Source organism: Ursus americanus, chromosome 31, assembly GCF_024610735.1.
Source record: "Ursus americanus isolate L20-20 chromosome 31, mUrsAme1.1.p, whole genome shotgun sequence".
NCBI lineage: Eukaryota > Metazoa > Chordata > Mammalia > Carnivora > Ursidae > Ursus > Ursus americanus.
The window spans coordinates 16785860-16802157 of NC_142157.1; the positions used below are offsets into that span (position 1 = coordinate 16785860).

The window sequence follows — 16298 nt, forward strand, 5'->3', positions numbered from 1 at the left end:
AAGACACACAAGCTGGTGACAAGTGTCACATCTGGGGCAGAACTGAATGGCTAGAGAGTCAGAGAGCCAGGGTGGGAAGGAGACTTATTCTCAGTGGTATAACGTTTGATACCTTTTGTGTAACATGGGATTACACTGCCTGTTTAAAGATAAACAAGATCATTTATAAATAGAGAATTAAAGCAAAAAGAAGAAGGAAAGGAGGAGGAGGAAGAAATTTGGATCTGGGCAGCCCATACCCAGGATGCCCTATCAGGCTTACAAAAGCCAGGTGTATCCAGTTGCTCTGTAAGCCAGAGTGCATGGTCCCCAGCTATGGGACAGTCCGAGGTGACAGGATGAAGAGCCAGCCCATTCCACCACTGCTGAGACCACCAAAGCCCCTGTTCTCCAGCTCCAACCAGTGGAAAAAGAATTTAGTTCCTTAGAAACCCAAGCATTTCAGAAACTAATCTGTCCCCACCTCTTTGCTGACAGGGCACTCACCCTATCTGAAATGGTAAGAAACCTCAACACCAAACTCCCAGGTCAACAAAGATCTTTCTTGTTTTTCTCTCTGCATCTCAGGAGGCAGGGAAGAGACAACAGAACTCACTTGTGTTTGACTCATACTCCATCTCTGGAACTAGAAAATTAGTCTTTAATTAGACTAATAGTTTCAGAAGCAAAACTGTGGTAATACCAGGAAGAATCTATTGGAAAATTACATTTGATTACCTAAATTTCTATCTCACTCTTCTTTCCAAAAATTGGCCTGTCATGTATTTCATGAACTAAATATAAGGCCCTCTTCCTCAGGAACATATAGTAAAGAATATAGTAATTAGAATATTTGTATCAGAGGAGAGCAACAGATGACCTTGCCAAGTTCAGGAGAGAAGGAAGAAGAGTACAGGACAACTCCAAAAAGTGGGCGAGACAAGCTGAATTTCAAGAAATGATTATGTTTTAGCCAGAGAAACAATGGGCGGATCTCATTTCAGATAGAGAAAATAATATTAACAAAATACGTTTTGCAGACTGCAGGAAGTTACCAGGACATAAGCTGACAGAGCCAGTGTGAAGGGACAGGAGATAAAGCTGGGAGGTAGAAAGGGAACTTCTGCCCACGACATTTGTGTAAAGCATTTTGGGTTTTAGGCTGCCGACTTCGGGAAACCACTTTATAGTATGAGCCAACTACTGAGAAAATTAAAATAGACCAATTTGCATCTAGGAATTTCTACACAGATAGATGTCTTTGTTAACAGTATGTTGATACGTCTTTATCAACATTCCACACAGGATGTCCCTCGCAACCGTTTTTGGGGAGGGATCGTGAAGAGAAATCTAGGTTGACTAGCTGTCCTTCCTGACGGTACAAAAACTCAGTGAATTGCCAAGTGATCGAAAACCCCTCCTTCTTAAACTTTGCTGTGCCTCTTCTCCGAGATTAAAATCCCATTAAACTGACATGGAGGTAAAGGCAGCCTTTGCAAAAATTAGAAATAAAAAGGTTATTACTCAAGTTTTCCAGGAAGCTTCCCTAAGCAGCACAGCACCAGCCCACCGTGGGCTGGGATTTCGCTGACCAAGATCCCTGTACAGCACCAGTTTTGGGGAATGTTGGTGACCCCCCCCCCAAGGTAAAGAACCTCATCCCCTTCTTTCTGGGCTTGCAAAATCTGCAACACAGATGTCACTTGGATGTAGATGGCTTTTCCTTTGCCCAGCTGTGGCCTGGCTGTGAAAGAAGGAAAAGAGGCTCTGGCTCCTTGAGTGTTGAGCAAGACAGTTTGGCTTCTCTCTCTTCGCAGGGATAGGCTGCAGCTGGCTTCCACTGACTCAGCTGGGAATTAGAATTCTTCTGAGACCACAGACAGCCTAGTCCTCCTGTTACTGTGACTGAGGCCATATATCTTACAAAATAACACCTCTTACTCTGCTAAAAGAACATTTGCCTCCTACCTAGGTCTATTTTCTTTAAAATGTACCCTCAATTTTATACGAAAGATCTCTTCGTGAGCCAAACAGAGAAAGTTACCTTTCTCAATTTGTTTTACTCTGATTTCCAAATTCCTCCCCTGCTGGTGGGGTGGAGGGCGAGGGGGAGGGTCACAGGTTGGACGCTCCAGAAAGCAGCTGTGGTGGTGGAGTTAGGGGTATAAACGTGGAACTGTGGAGTACAAGTTACAAAGGGAAAGGGGAGGAAGCAGGACTGGGCAGGGGAAGCTGTGAGACCACAGTGCCGACAGGGTAGCCTCTACCACCAAGCGACAGGACCCTGGATCAGAGATTGTGCTTCAGAGAAGTTCTGCCTTGGGCAGAAATGACTAAGCCTTTGATCCGTTGCCTTGCTCATCACTGACTAGAAGCCGTCCTGAGAATTGGGTGATGTTGGCTCAAAGCTGAGGACGATCCTGCTAAGCCATCACCTGGATGAAAAATACCCTGCAGAGTCTCCCAGAAACACGCTGAATTTCATGTGCACGAGAAATCTTTGTTGTTTTCAGCTACTGAAATGTGAGACTCTTGGATAAGTGAATTCATAGTTTTCATCTATTTTGGAAAAATTTTGGCTGTTATTTCTTCAAATATCTTTCTGCTCCTCCTTCCCCCTCTGGCTTCTGATACAAAGTATCTGGATCAGTGTCTAGTAATAGATCCTTTTATTCACCACTAGTAAATGCATCACAGCATGTATGAGTTCTGGAAACGCTTCATTCCTTCCTCTGTGCCACTTCCTCGTCATGCACTTCCAGTGTTGTATGTATAAAACTGAGTATTGATTTCCTAGAACTACTGTAACAAGGTCTCACAAACGGGGTGGCTTGAAACAAGAGAAAGGTATTCATTCACAGATCTGAAAGCTAGAAGTCAAAAATCAAGGTGTACGTAGGGCCATGCTCTTTCAGAAGGCTCTAGAGAAGGATTTTCTTTTTGCAGCTTCCTAGCTTCTGATGGTTGCTGGTAATACTTAACATTCCTTGGCTTGTATATGCATCATTCCAATCTTGATGTGGACGTCTCCCTGTTTGTCTCTGTGTTTCTGCCTTCATGTAGCCTTTTCCTCTCTGTGTCTCTATTCAAATTTCCTCCTTTTTATTAGGATACCAGTCATTGGAGTAGGGCCCACTTTAATCCAGTATGACCTTATCTTAACTTGATTATCTCTGTAAAGACCTTATTCCCAAAGAAAATGACATCATAAGTATCAGAGGTTAGGACTTCTACATATCTTTTTGGGGAACATAATTCAATGCACAACAAACTGCATTATCCTTATTTGCTTAGATGTAAACTTCCCTCAGTAGTAGACTGTTAGTTTCTCTTCTTTTTTTTTTTTAAAGATTTTATTTATTTATTTGACAGAGAGAGAGACAGCCAGTGAGGGAGGGAACACAAGCAGGGGGAGTGGGAGAGGAAGAAGCAGGCTCTCAGAAGAGCATGGAGCCTGATGTGGGGCTCGATTCCAGAACCCTTGGATCACACCCTGAGCCGAAGGCAGACGCTTAACGACTGAGCCACCCAGGCGCCCCATAGACTGCTAGTTTCTTGAGAGCAGGAACTTTACCTTTAAACTCTTAGTGTCTAGCATAGCATCTGAATTATACTTAGGTAAATGTATACAGATGTATCTCAATAACTTATTGTATAGAAGGCATAAATAATGTATAGAAGGCAACTTAAGAAAATAAGAACAATGCTTGTATTGCTAAAGACCAATTTGAGAAAAAGCGTAGGAAAAATAATAGAATATTAAATAAATATTTTAATTTTTGACTGTGACTCCAATCTTTATATAGTGTTTCACTTACTATGCAATTTTTGGTTGTAGGTAGCAGAAAGACCCAACTCACACTGTCTTAAAATTAAATGGGAACATATTGGCTCATGCATCTAAAAAGTCCAGAGGTAGTCTTTTTCATGTGATTCATTGGCTCTATGATACTAGCCAAGAGAATATGCAGACTTCTTCCTTCAACCATGACAGAATAGCTGGCATTGAGCTAGCCATAAACAATCAGAAAATTGGACAAAATATCTGAAACAACCGTTTTCAGACATTGTAAAACAGTCAGGACTGTGACACTTGAAAGAAATGAAATAAATAAGGTGAAACTGATGATTACTATTGGCTTCTGCCTAGAGGCATTTTCCAGACTGTAGCACAATAAGGGGGAACGAGGCAGACCACAGTGTTCTCCCTGAACTGAAGAGACTGGGATCGGAATTTGGGAATGCTTCGGTGAATGGAATTTGCAGGGCAGAATGCTGGGGAAAATGGGAACTGTGCAGAACAAGAGCTCAAGAAACGTGCAAATCTTCACAAGGCTCTGTTTAGTTTTTGGCTGAATACTACATTGCCCATGTGCAATGCAGAACTCCATGAGGTCTCGCAAAAGAGCTGTTAAGCTGAAAAATTCCCAGAGCTCCCTTGGGGCTGGGAGATGTTTGATTTTCTAACTAGCTAGAATGGAGAGACCATATTGAAAACATGGAGCATTCAGTGGAGACCCCAGATGTGTTAAAACTTAGTGCTAGAGTAGTCTAAAGCTGAGGGTAGTGTATGTCCACCTTAACAAAGTTTATAAAGAAGCACCAAAAGGATCAAACTGATCCACAAATAAATTGCCTTCCAGTCATAACAAAATTCAACATTCTTCAAAATAAGTTTTCATAGGGATGGCTGGGTGGCTTAGTGGGTTGAGCTGCCAACTCTCTGTTTCAGTTCAGGTCATGATCTCAGGGTCATAAGATGGAGTCCCAAATTGGCTCCGTACTCAGAGAGGAGTCTGCTTCTCTCCCGTTCCAGCTTCCTCTGCCCCTCCCCCACTCATGTTGTCTCTCTCTCTCTCTCTCAAATAAAGAAATAAATCTTTAAAAATAAAAAAATAAAAGAAGTTTTTATAAAAATCCAGACACCCAACAACATAATATTCACAATGTCCAGCATTCAACAAAAATTACTAGATAGGCAAAAAAAAAAAAAAAAAGCAGAATACTGTAACTCAGATACAGGGGAAGAAATCTGTTAATAAAAATAGACCCACAGGCACCTGGATGGCTTAGTTGGTAAAGCATGTGACTCTTGATCTCGGGGTCGTGAGTTCAAGCCCCACAGGGGACATGGAGTCTACTTAATATAAAAATAATAAAAAATAAATAGACTCAGAATGATAGTCATAATAAAGTTAGTAGAAAAGGACTATGAACTCACTATTAAAAATATGTCAAGGAATGAAAGGAATACATGAATATAATGAGAGAAATTAAACCATATAAAAGTAACTTTTAGTGTTACAAAAGACAAAATCTGAAATGAAAATTTATCAGATGGACTTAACAGCTGGTTGGACTCTGCAGAAGAAAACATCAGTGAACTTGAAAACACAACAAACAGAATCTCCCTAATATGAAACATGGAGAGGAAAATGGCTGGAAAAATAATGAAAGATTCTTAATTATCTGTGAGACATGATTACATATGTGTAATTGGAATCCTAAAAGGATAGGGAGCAGAAGCATATTTGAAGAAATAATGGCAACAATTTCTCAAATTTGATGGTAAGTATAAATTCACCAGATCCAACAATCTTAATAAATCCTAATCTGGATTAACACAAAGAAAAATACATCAAGACACATTGTAATCAAATCGCCAAAAACCTATGACAAAGAGAAAATCTTAAAAGCAGTCAGAAAATAAAAAGCACATTATATACAGAAGAACAAATATAGAAAGGAGACAAGCCTTCTTGTTTGAAACTATGCAAGTCAGAAGACAATATTAATATAGCCAGTTTGCAGGCCAATTAATTATGAAGAGATTGAAACAGTGATAAACAACCTTCCAAAAAACAAAACTCCAGGCCCGGACAGTTTTCCTGGGGAATTCTACCAAACATTCAAAGAAGAAATAATACCTATTTTCCTAAAGCTATTTCAAAAAATAGAAACAGAAGGAAAGCTACCAAACTCATTCTATGAGGCCAATATTACCTTGATCCCCAAACCAGGCAAAGACCCCATCAAAAAGGAGAATTACAGACCAATTTCCCTAATGAATATGGACACCAAAATCCTCAACAAGATCCTGGCTAATAGAATCCAACAGTACATTAAAAGGATTATCCATCATGACCAAGTGGGATTCATCCCTGGGATGCAAGGGTGATCCAACATTCGCAAATCGATCGGGGTCTTAGATTTTATCCAGAAAAAAAAATTCAAAAATTATATGATTCTCTCAATAGATGCAGAAAAAGCATTTGACAAAATACAGCATCCTTTCCTGATTAAAACCCTTCAGAGTGTAGGGATAGAGGGTACATTCCTCAATCTCATAAAAACCATCTATGAAAAGCCTACAGCAAATATCATTCTCAATGGGGAAAAGCTGGGAGCCTTTCCCTTAAGATCAGGAACATGACAAGGATGCCCACTCTCACCACTATTATTCAACATAGTACTAGAAGTCCTTGCAACAGCAATCAGACAACAAAAAGGGATAAAAGGTATCCAAATCGGCAAAGAAGAAGTCAAACTGTCTCTCTTCGCAGATGACATGATACTCTATATGGAAAACCCAAAAGAATCCACTCCCAAACTATTAGAAGTTATAGAGCAATTCAGTAATGTGGCGGGATACAAAATCAATGCTCAGAAATCAGTTGCATTTCTACACACGAATAATGAGACTGAAGAAAGAGAAATTAGGGAATCCATCCCATTTACAATAACACCAAAACCCATATGTTACCTTGGAATTAACTTAACCAGAGACGTAAAGGATCTATATTCTAGAAACTATAAATCACTCTTGAAAGACATTGAAGAAGACACAAAAAGATGGAAAAATATTCCATGCTCATGGATCGGAAGAATTAACATAGTTAAAATGTCCATGCTACCCAGGGCAATCTACACTTTCAATGCTATCCCGATCAAAATACCAATGACATTTTTCAAAGAACTGGAACAAATAGTCCTTAAATTTGTATGGAACCAGAAAAGGCCCCGAATTGCCAAGGAACTGTTGAAAAGGAAAAACAAAGCTGGGGGCATCACAATGCCAGATTTCGAGCTGTACTACAAAGCTGTGATCACAAAGACAGCATGGTACTGGCACAAAAACAGACACATAGACCAATGGAACAGAATAGAGAACCCAGAAATGGACCCTCGGCTCTTTGGGCAACTAATCTTTGATAAAGCAGGAAAAAACATCTGGTGGGAAAAAGACAGTCTCTTCAATAAATGGTGCTGGGAAAACTGGACAGCTATATGCAAAAGAATGAAACTTGACCACTCTCTCACACCATACACAAAGATAAACTCCAAATGGATGAAAGACCTTGATGTGAGACAGCAATCCATCAGAATCATAGAGGAAAACATAGGCAGCAACCTCTACGACATTGGCCAAAGCAACCTTTTTCATGACACATCTCCAAAGGCAAGAGAAACAAAAGGTAAAATGAACTTGTGGGACTTCATCAAGATAAAAAGCTTCTGCGCAGCCAAGGAAACAGTCAAAAAAACTAAGAGGCAGCCCACGGAATGGGAGAAGATATTTGCAAATGATACTACAGATAAAAGACTGGTATCAAAGATCTACAAAGAACTTCTCAAACTCAATACGTGAGAAACAAATAAACAAATCATAAAATGGGCAGAAGATATGAACAGACACTTTTCCAATGATGACATACAAATGGCTAACAGACACATGAAAAAATGTTCAACATCATTAGCCATCTGGGAAATCCAAATCAAAACCACACTAAGATACCACCTTACACCAGTTAGAATGGCAAAAATTGACAAGGCAAGGAATAACAATTGCTGGAAAGGATGTGGAGAAAGGGGATCCCTCCTACATTGTTGGTGGGAATGCAAGTTGGTACAGCCACTCTGGAAAACAGTGTGGAGGTCCCTTAAAAAGTTAAAAATTGAGCTACCCTATGACCCAGCCATTGCACTACTGGGTATTTATCCCAAAGATACAGACGTAGTGAAGAGAAGGGCCATATGCACCCCAATGTTCATAGCAGCAATGTCCACAATAGCTAAATCGTGGAAGGAACCGAGATGCCCTTCAACAGATGACTGGCTTAAGAAGTTGTGGTCCATATATACAATGGAATATTACTCAGCTATCAGAAAGAACGAGTTCTCAACATTTGCTGCAACATGGACGGCACTGGAGGACATAATGCTAAGTGAAATAAGTCAAGCAGAGAAAGACAATTATCATACGATTTCTCTCATCTATGGAACATAAGAACTAGGAAGATTGGTAGGTGAAGAAAAGGATAAAGAAAGGGGGGGTAATCAGAAGGGGGAATGAAGCATGAGAGACTATGGACTCTGAGAAACAAACTGAGGGCTTCAGAGGGGAGGGTGGTGGGGGAATGGGATAGGCTGGTGATGGGTAGTAAGGAGGGCACGTATCGCATGGTGCACTGGGTGTTATACACAACTAATGAATCATCGAACTGTACATCAAAAACCAGGGATGTACTGTATGGTGACTAACATAATAAAAAAACATTTAAAAATTAATTAATTAATTAATGTTTCACTGATGTATTTCTTGCATCCTTCTTTTTAAAAAATTGAGATATAATCAACATATAACATTATATCAGTTTCAGGTGTACAACATGATGATTTGATATTTGTATATATTGCAAAAAGATCACCACAATAAATCTAGTTAACATCCATCACCACACATAGTTACAAATTTTTTCTTGTGATAAGAACTTTTAAGATCTACTCTCTTAGCAACTTTCAAATATTCAATACAATATTATTAACTATAATAATCATGCTGTACATTACATCCCCAGGACTTACTTATTTTTTAACTTGACCACCTTCTATGTCTTTGCTCCACCTCTTCCTCTGGAACATATTTTTTTTTCTTTCTAGATATGATGACTTTGTAATGTGCCGACTTGGCTAGGCTGAACTACATTTCCCAGAATTCCCTTTCTTGTATGTTTCTGGTTAGAACGCTCTCACATGTTGCTACTGACCTGCTAATGCATCCCACATGCAGGAAGCAATTACAGCTAGGCCTGCAATTGTTTTACCTTCGTCTGGATCATCCTTCCACTTCTCTGGCACCCAAACCAGGCTTGCATGTTTAGCTCCATGACATAGGGCCCAGCTTCTGCAGGATACCTTTGTCACCAACGTCAGACGTAATAAGAATGGGCACAGGTTTCAGTTTCTCCTCCAGGGGTTTCAGTTGGTGTTCGTGAGTTCCATCCTGCTCGTGATCTCTCCACCCTGAATGCTAGGCCTGTAGATTTCAAGCTTCAGTATCAAATGCAGAGGCAATAGTTTCACAGAAACTGCTTAACCACCTCTCACAATTATATAGGGATATACATATATATCCTCATACAATTATATAGGATATTCTCTGTATTTGTATATCCCTCTATAATCCTTAGTTCCCACAATTACTTATATATATTAATTATAACATATAATTACATATACTATATTATTTGCATGTAATATATAATTATATGTAAACTATATCCCTATATATTTATCCCTATATAATCCCTATAACCAGTCCCTATACATAGTATCCCTCTATTATATACACATTACTATATTTTCTTATGTACAAAAATATTTGTTCAGGAAATTGGCTTACCCACTTACTCTGTGTGTGTGTATATATAAATATATATATGTATATATATATATATACACACACACACTTACACAATATATATGTAGTACTTACACACTATACATACACGTGTATATATGTGTATATAGTATATGCATAGTGTGAGTTTTATACACACACACACACACACACACACACACACGTATACACCCCCTACTGGTCCTGCTTCTCTACTACCCTGATACACTGCAATACATCTATTAATTTATAAAAGTTCTTTTATAGCAATTACTCTTACATTTCCAGCTATGACTTTTAAGATTTGAACTTCTCTGCTTTCCATATTTTAGAAGCATCTCATAGTTTTTGTTCTCCAACTAACCCCCCACAAAACAATCAGGGATTAACCAGTTTATTTTATTTATTTTCTCTGATTTCTAGGGTTTGGAAGGTATAGAATAAGGCTTTGGTCTGAGCCCAATCTGCTCTCATGAACCAGAATTCTTTAGTAGGTTGGGTTTTTGTTTTTTTTTTTAAGTAATCTCTACATCCAACATGAGGCTCGAACTCATGACCCCAAGATCAAGAGTCGCATGCTCTACTGACTGAGCCAGCCAGGCCCAGTTAGGTTTTTTTGTTTTGTTTTTAATAAAGTATCTGGAACCATGTTTTAAAAGGCTTAGAAAAATGTCATCATTATAGCTAAGCCTTCTTAGTTTGGACAGTATGAATTTGTGAAAAAGACACATGATAGAATTCCTACCTATTTAGGGGGAAAGGGAACAAATATTCTGCTTAAATGGTAAATAGCTTCTTTCTGAGAAGAAAATTATCAACTTTACCTTAATTTTTCCATGTCACACTAACATAAGCTTGATTTCAGAAAAAAAAAACTCTCAAAAAACTATTGTCTATCAAATTTTGAACTTTCAAATTTATAAAATGTTAACTACATTAACAAAGCATTGTCACATAACAGAGTTCCTAAATGAATCTCAATTAGCATATCAATTCTTATGTAAATGATGCTTCTGGGTGCTAGAAAAATGAATTCTAGCACAATTTAATTCTTAAGTAAATTAAGTTGAATAATCTTTTTGCTGTGTTAATTGTCACTCAATTTTCAAATTATTTATGTTCTTTTTACACTACGACTAGCAACCAAAGGGATAAGTTATATAAAGCATTTTGTAAACTTCAAATCACCAGGAAAAGGTAAGGAAATACATCGTAACCTTTGGTTTGACTAAGCCCTACCCTACTGTAGTGGTCATTGAAAATGGCGTCTCTCATTTGTACATCTGGGAATATTAATTTTTCCCTGTCAACACGCATTATTAGGAGGAAATTATACCATGAAGTTTAAGCAACCAAAGACAAAAGTAACCAAATTAAAGTGTGCTAACAGTATTTGAAGACTAAAACCTCCCTAAGCCCCAATTTGCTCTTAATCTGGTCTTTGGCCTTACATATACAGTTAGGAAAGGAGCACAGACTGTCTGTCTTGGGCACCAAACTGCCAGTTCCAAGACGCTGTATGGTGATGAATTAACTTTACTCAAAGAGAGGTTTGGCCTTTGTCCCTGCTCCTGGGAGTTAATCTTTGTACCCTTGGAATTTCCCGAAGAATTCCGATAAAAAATGTGTTACTATTCACAATGGGCCCTCAGACCACACCTAATAGTTTCTGCTAATTAGATGACTCATGGTGGGCACCTGAGAGGCGATGCAAAGAGATAACTCAGTATAGGGGTCCTGCCTACACCAATAATTTTAAAGTGAGCACTAACCATACTTTAAAGACTTTGAGCCACATTATTACCTATCTTACCTCCCAGGAGGTAATCATAATGTGAGCCATGTTCAATAGTCATGCCTGCTTAATGAAACCTCAGTAAAATCTCGACACCAAAGCTCAGGTGAACTTGTTAGTTGACCACACTCCATGTGTGTACTGCCACACATAGACAACCGGGCGAGAAATGCATCATTGAGGACATGGAAGCTTCAAGTTTGGAGTCTTCTCAGTCCCAGATTCTGCCCTATGCATCTCTTCCTTTGGCTGGGTCTGATTTGTATCTTTTGCTACAAGAAAATTGTAATCATATACATAGTACTCTCCCGAGTTCTCTGAGTCATCCTATCAAATGATCAAGCCAAAGGAAGTCCGTGAATTTGTGCCCAATTAGCCTGATGAAGGGTGGCCCTGGGAACCCTCAAACTTATGGGTGGTGTCAGAAGTCTTGGGCAGACCTGGCAGTTTAAAGGACTGTGCCTTCACCCAAAGTTGAAGTAGAGATTTAAGATATGCAGGGGCTAGATTTAGTGGCTGATTGGAATTTGGCCTACCGAGGTGGGAGGTTGACGTGGATGACTTGAACCACTTAGATGCCTATATCCCAGTTCTTTATCTCCCTAGTGCCTCTGTTATGTGATTTCCTTCCAGTTCTAGTGAGACTGATGAGTGACTTTTCTTTCATTCATCCATTCAACAAACATTTATTGAGTGTCTATTGTATACCCGACAATGTACTAACACTGGGCACTTCTTGTCTCATGACCCCCAGTGAGAAGAGAGATATAGAATAATTACTCATTCAAATAGTGAGAACATGGAACAGTAGGCCCCGAGTTAGTCTTAGGAGTCTAGAGTCTTCCTAGAAGCAGAAGAGCATTTTAAGCAGAGCAACTAGTGCATGCAAAGTCCAAGGCAAGAAGTAGAAGATCACACTGGAAGAAACTAGAAGAGGCCACCATGGCTGGGCAGCAGAAAGCGAGGTGAGCAGAGATGGGAGAGGGAAAATTTACCTGCTCATGCAGAGCCCAGTGCATGGTATTAAAGATTTTGGAGTTTATTCTTAGAGAAGCAGGAAGCAAGACTTTGAAGGGTTTTAAGCAGTGACAATTACATTTGTGCATTTAATAGTTACTTGACATGCATGGAGAGACCCTATGCCCACTCCAGGGATATGACTGGTATTAGATAACTGTTTCAAGGTGATGATAATACAGTTAGGAGTGGTGGAAGCAAGTAGATAGATTTAAGATAATGCAGGAGCTGATTCAATAGGATTTGGTGATTGACTGGAAGTTGGAGCACCGATGCAGGTCATGGATGACTCTCAGGTGTCAGACTCAGGCAACTAGGGACATGGTGGTGCCATTCACTGAGGCAGAGACTACTGCAAGAGGACTGGTCAGGGAAACACCCCAAGCTCCATTGAACGTGCTGAATTTGATGTACCTAGAAACCATGTGCTTGGAGACGTCTACTATGAAGCTCCATTTATGGGTCTGGAGCTCAGAGGAAAGGTCTATGCTGTATATATAGATCTGTTGGTATGTAGGAGGTACCTGAATTCATGACAGTGATAAACTTACCTAAGAGAGAATGTGCACAAAGAGAAACTCTAGTACAACTTTAGCTATATGCTCTGCTCAAACACATCAACCCTTGAGACCTTTATCAGGGAGTAAAGACTAGGTTGGGGCAGAAGATAGGGGGAAGAGCCAGAGAAAGTAAATACATGTGGTCACCATCTTTCCCTCCTTTTCCACCTTCTTCCTCAAGCAGGAAGTTAGGGAGGGCTGTAATGGAAATGGGTAGGTTTTAGGCATTGTCTGGGGGTTATCTGGAGATCAAACTCCTGCTGCTGTAGAAAACTGCCTTCCCAGAGCTAGATCTCTGCTCCCTTTGCTAAAAAACAAGCAGTAACTACATAACTAGCACTGACTTTTCTGTGAGGCAATAGAAGTGTTAATTAACTAGATGGGGGGAATCCTGTCACACTTTGTACTATTTCAAATCATCACATTGTACATTTTAAATATCTTACGGTGTTATATTAAGTTAAGCCTCAATAAAGCTGAAAAAAATAATAACTTCAAATAACTTTTTTTTTTTAAGGATTTTATTTATTTGACACAGAGAGAGACAGCCAGCGAGAGAGGGAACACAAGCAGGGGAGTGGGAGAGGAAGAAGCAGGCTTCCCAGCGGAACAGGAAGCCTGATGTGGGGCTTGATCCCAGGACCCTGGGATCACGCCCTGAGCCAAAGGCAGACACTTAACAACTAAGCCACCCAGGTGCCCCTCGAATAACTTTTTTGCTTTGTGTTTTCTTTTTTAGGGAACAGGAGGATCTGTTTTGCATGTAAATATTCAGATTCTACTAACTTTTTCATTCTTGACTGTTCTTTTTTTTAAAAAAAGATTTTATTTTTAAGTAATCTCTACGCCTAACACGGGGCTTGAATCTACACTCTCAAGATCCATCAAAAGTCTCACGCGCCACCAACTGAGTCATCCAGGCACCCCTCATTCTTGAATGTTCTAATGCTATTATTCAAAGAGTCTCCTGGAGATACTCGATCAGAAGTCTCGTGGGCAATAAGACCTTTAACCCACGGGTCGTGCACTGCTGTCCGCCCATTTCCCAGGCCCGAGACTCCATGATGATACAGCTTTTCATCCCATTCAGATACACCAGGGTTAAATCATATTCTACGACACAGACCAAGTGATATAACATGAAACTCTCAGCCTCATTTCCTCCACACCAATATTATAAAATGATTTCAGTCTCTTCAGAAGAAGGCCTGACAAAATAGTCACTAAGCTATGGAAAGACTGGGTTTTAGCCAATATCATTTTCTGCCTTTAACCACTTAAATAGCTATGTGGCCGTCCAGCTCTCATGATGACCTTCATTTGTCAGGTGCTTGAAAATAGCGCAGACACTTTTTCCTCCAAAGAAAGGCACCCTCCTGAGAAGGATGAGCCAGAAAGGGAGAGAAGGAGAGAGAAAGAGCCATCAAGCTCACAGCAGGAGCAAGACGTCCTATTTCCTGGGAGAGCCATTTTGATTTGTGCGTTGATGAGGCTGCTGTCTGCCTAGGAATGCCCTGTAAGACCACTGCTCTCCCCTGGCAGGCACAGGTTCCTAAAGGAGCAGGCGAGATGGGTGATTTCGTCTCTAGCTTGGCCATGTTTGTTTCCTTGCATTCACACTTACCCTCACTCTGACCATTTCTGTGCACCTCCCCCACCCCAACCGGGCTCCAGAAAGATTTTACACCTATAAACCTCCAGGAGAGCCTTCCAAAAATTTTTTTCAGAAAAAAATACATAAAGTGCTGGCTACCTGTCCTGCTTCTCATGCTCTTCATTATGCAAAATATTTCTAGAGTATATGTTGTACGCCCAGTTCTTCTTCTGCCAAGAGAGAACCTTGCCTGATCAAAAATGTTTATCATCTGTACAATATTTCATGGAAGTTGATATAACTGAGAACTATTTTCTCTCTCATACCCTACTCTTATATTTAATGACCATGTGAGGAAAGAAAGCTGATTAAGAAGGCATTTGAATCTAAATCACTCTATATTTGAAACTAAATGAAAGCCAGGACAAATACAGATACGCACAATTTTGTAAGTAGTCAGAGACGTCCTTTGTTCCCAAGCCTCCTTTCCTACAGTGATCCCCATGAGAGTTTCTTCATATTTGTGGGGAGGGTCCATAATCCAGGTTAATGGCCATCGATGAAAATGCCCTGAGCACCAAAGGGCTGGTTTTCAACACATCAGCAATATCTTCTTCTTGGTTATATAAGTAGATCCACTTAGAAAGAGAAGGAGGAGAGCAAGGTCTTGATATTTGTGATATTAAAAGAAAATCCAAGGGGATCATGAGGGAACTTCTGTGGTTCTGTTAATATTCTATCTCATGGATTCTAGTTCAACAGCTATGTTTCCATGAAAACTCACCCAACTGTACTTATGATCTGTGCATCTCTCTGTTTTATACTTCAAAAGAAGTTCATATTTTTAAAAATCCATTAACATAATTCATCTTCCAAAGCTTGATAAGCAGATGACATCCAATCCATGGCGAATCTACCCAGAGCTATGTTGTCGAATATGGTATCCAGTAGCCACATGTGGATATTGACCCCTTGAAATGTGTCTAGTCCAAACTGACACGTGCTGTAAGGATGATATACACACTAAATTTTAAAGACATGGTATGAAAAACAGGTAAAGTATGTTATTAATAATTTTATATCAATGATATGTTGAACTCATGTATTTTAGATATATAGGGCTAAAAAATATATATTGTTAAAATTAGTCTCACCTGTTTCTTTTTGCTTGTTATATGGCTACTGGGAAATTAGACAGAACATCTGTGGCTCACACTATATTCTCTTGGACAGCATGGCCCTAGTGTCTCTAACTCTGCCACTAGGCTGAGTGTGAGGTTAATTATTGTAAATCCTGGCTTCACACACTCATACCTCATGCCTATACATCAGTTCCCAATGAAAGAGCACAGAATATTTTCCCTTCTGGGAAAAAGAACAATGATTTACCTTGATTTGCAAACTTGGGTTAAATATACCCGCATTATACTTGACTTATTTTAATTAACACTCAACCAAATTGTGAATTAATAACAGTGAATGGTGTAAAATGTTTTAAAGTTAAAAATAGTAAATGTAGGGACACCCGGCTGGCTCAGTGGGTAGAGAGTGTGACTCTTGATCACTCTTGATCTTGTGAGTTCAAGTTCAAGCCCCACGTTGGGTGTAGAGATTATTTAAAAAAAAAAAAAAGCAAAAGTAACACTTCTAAAACAGACAAATCTGGAAAGTCAG

The 16298-nt window shown here is 39.6% G+C and overlaps 1 protein-coding gene across 10 annotated transcripts in view; it reads right to left on the minus strand.

Annotated features, from left to right (window-relative positions):
• LOC123785366 (armadillo repeat-containing protein 3) overlaps window positions 1-15877 on the minus strand; it is a 123420-nt gene extending 107543 nt beyond the window's left edge. For 3 of the 10 annotated variants that reach the window (XR_006777627.2, XM_045787134.2, XM_045787111.2), the window contains exons 1-2: window positions 15779-15877; window positions 15067-15627 (exon numbers count right to left, since the gene is read on the minus strand). Coding sequence is in view for 4 of the 10 variants with exons in the window: in XM_045787134.2 (XP_045643090.2) it covers window positions 15067-15162 (96 nt within the window). In the remaining 6 variants the exon portion in view is untranslated. Of the gene's footprint in view, window positions 1-9083; window positions 9296-15066; window positions 15628-15778 lie in introns of those variants that run through there. The other 7 variants (XM_045787128.2, XM_087857625.1, XM_087857623.1 and 4 more) reach the window with 5 other exon arrangements.
• Window positions 15878-16298: the final 421 nt, after the last annotated feature.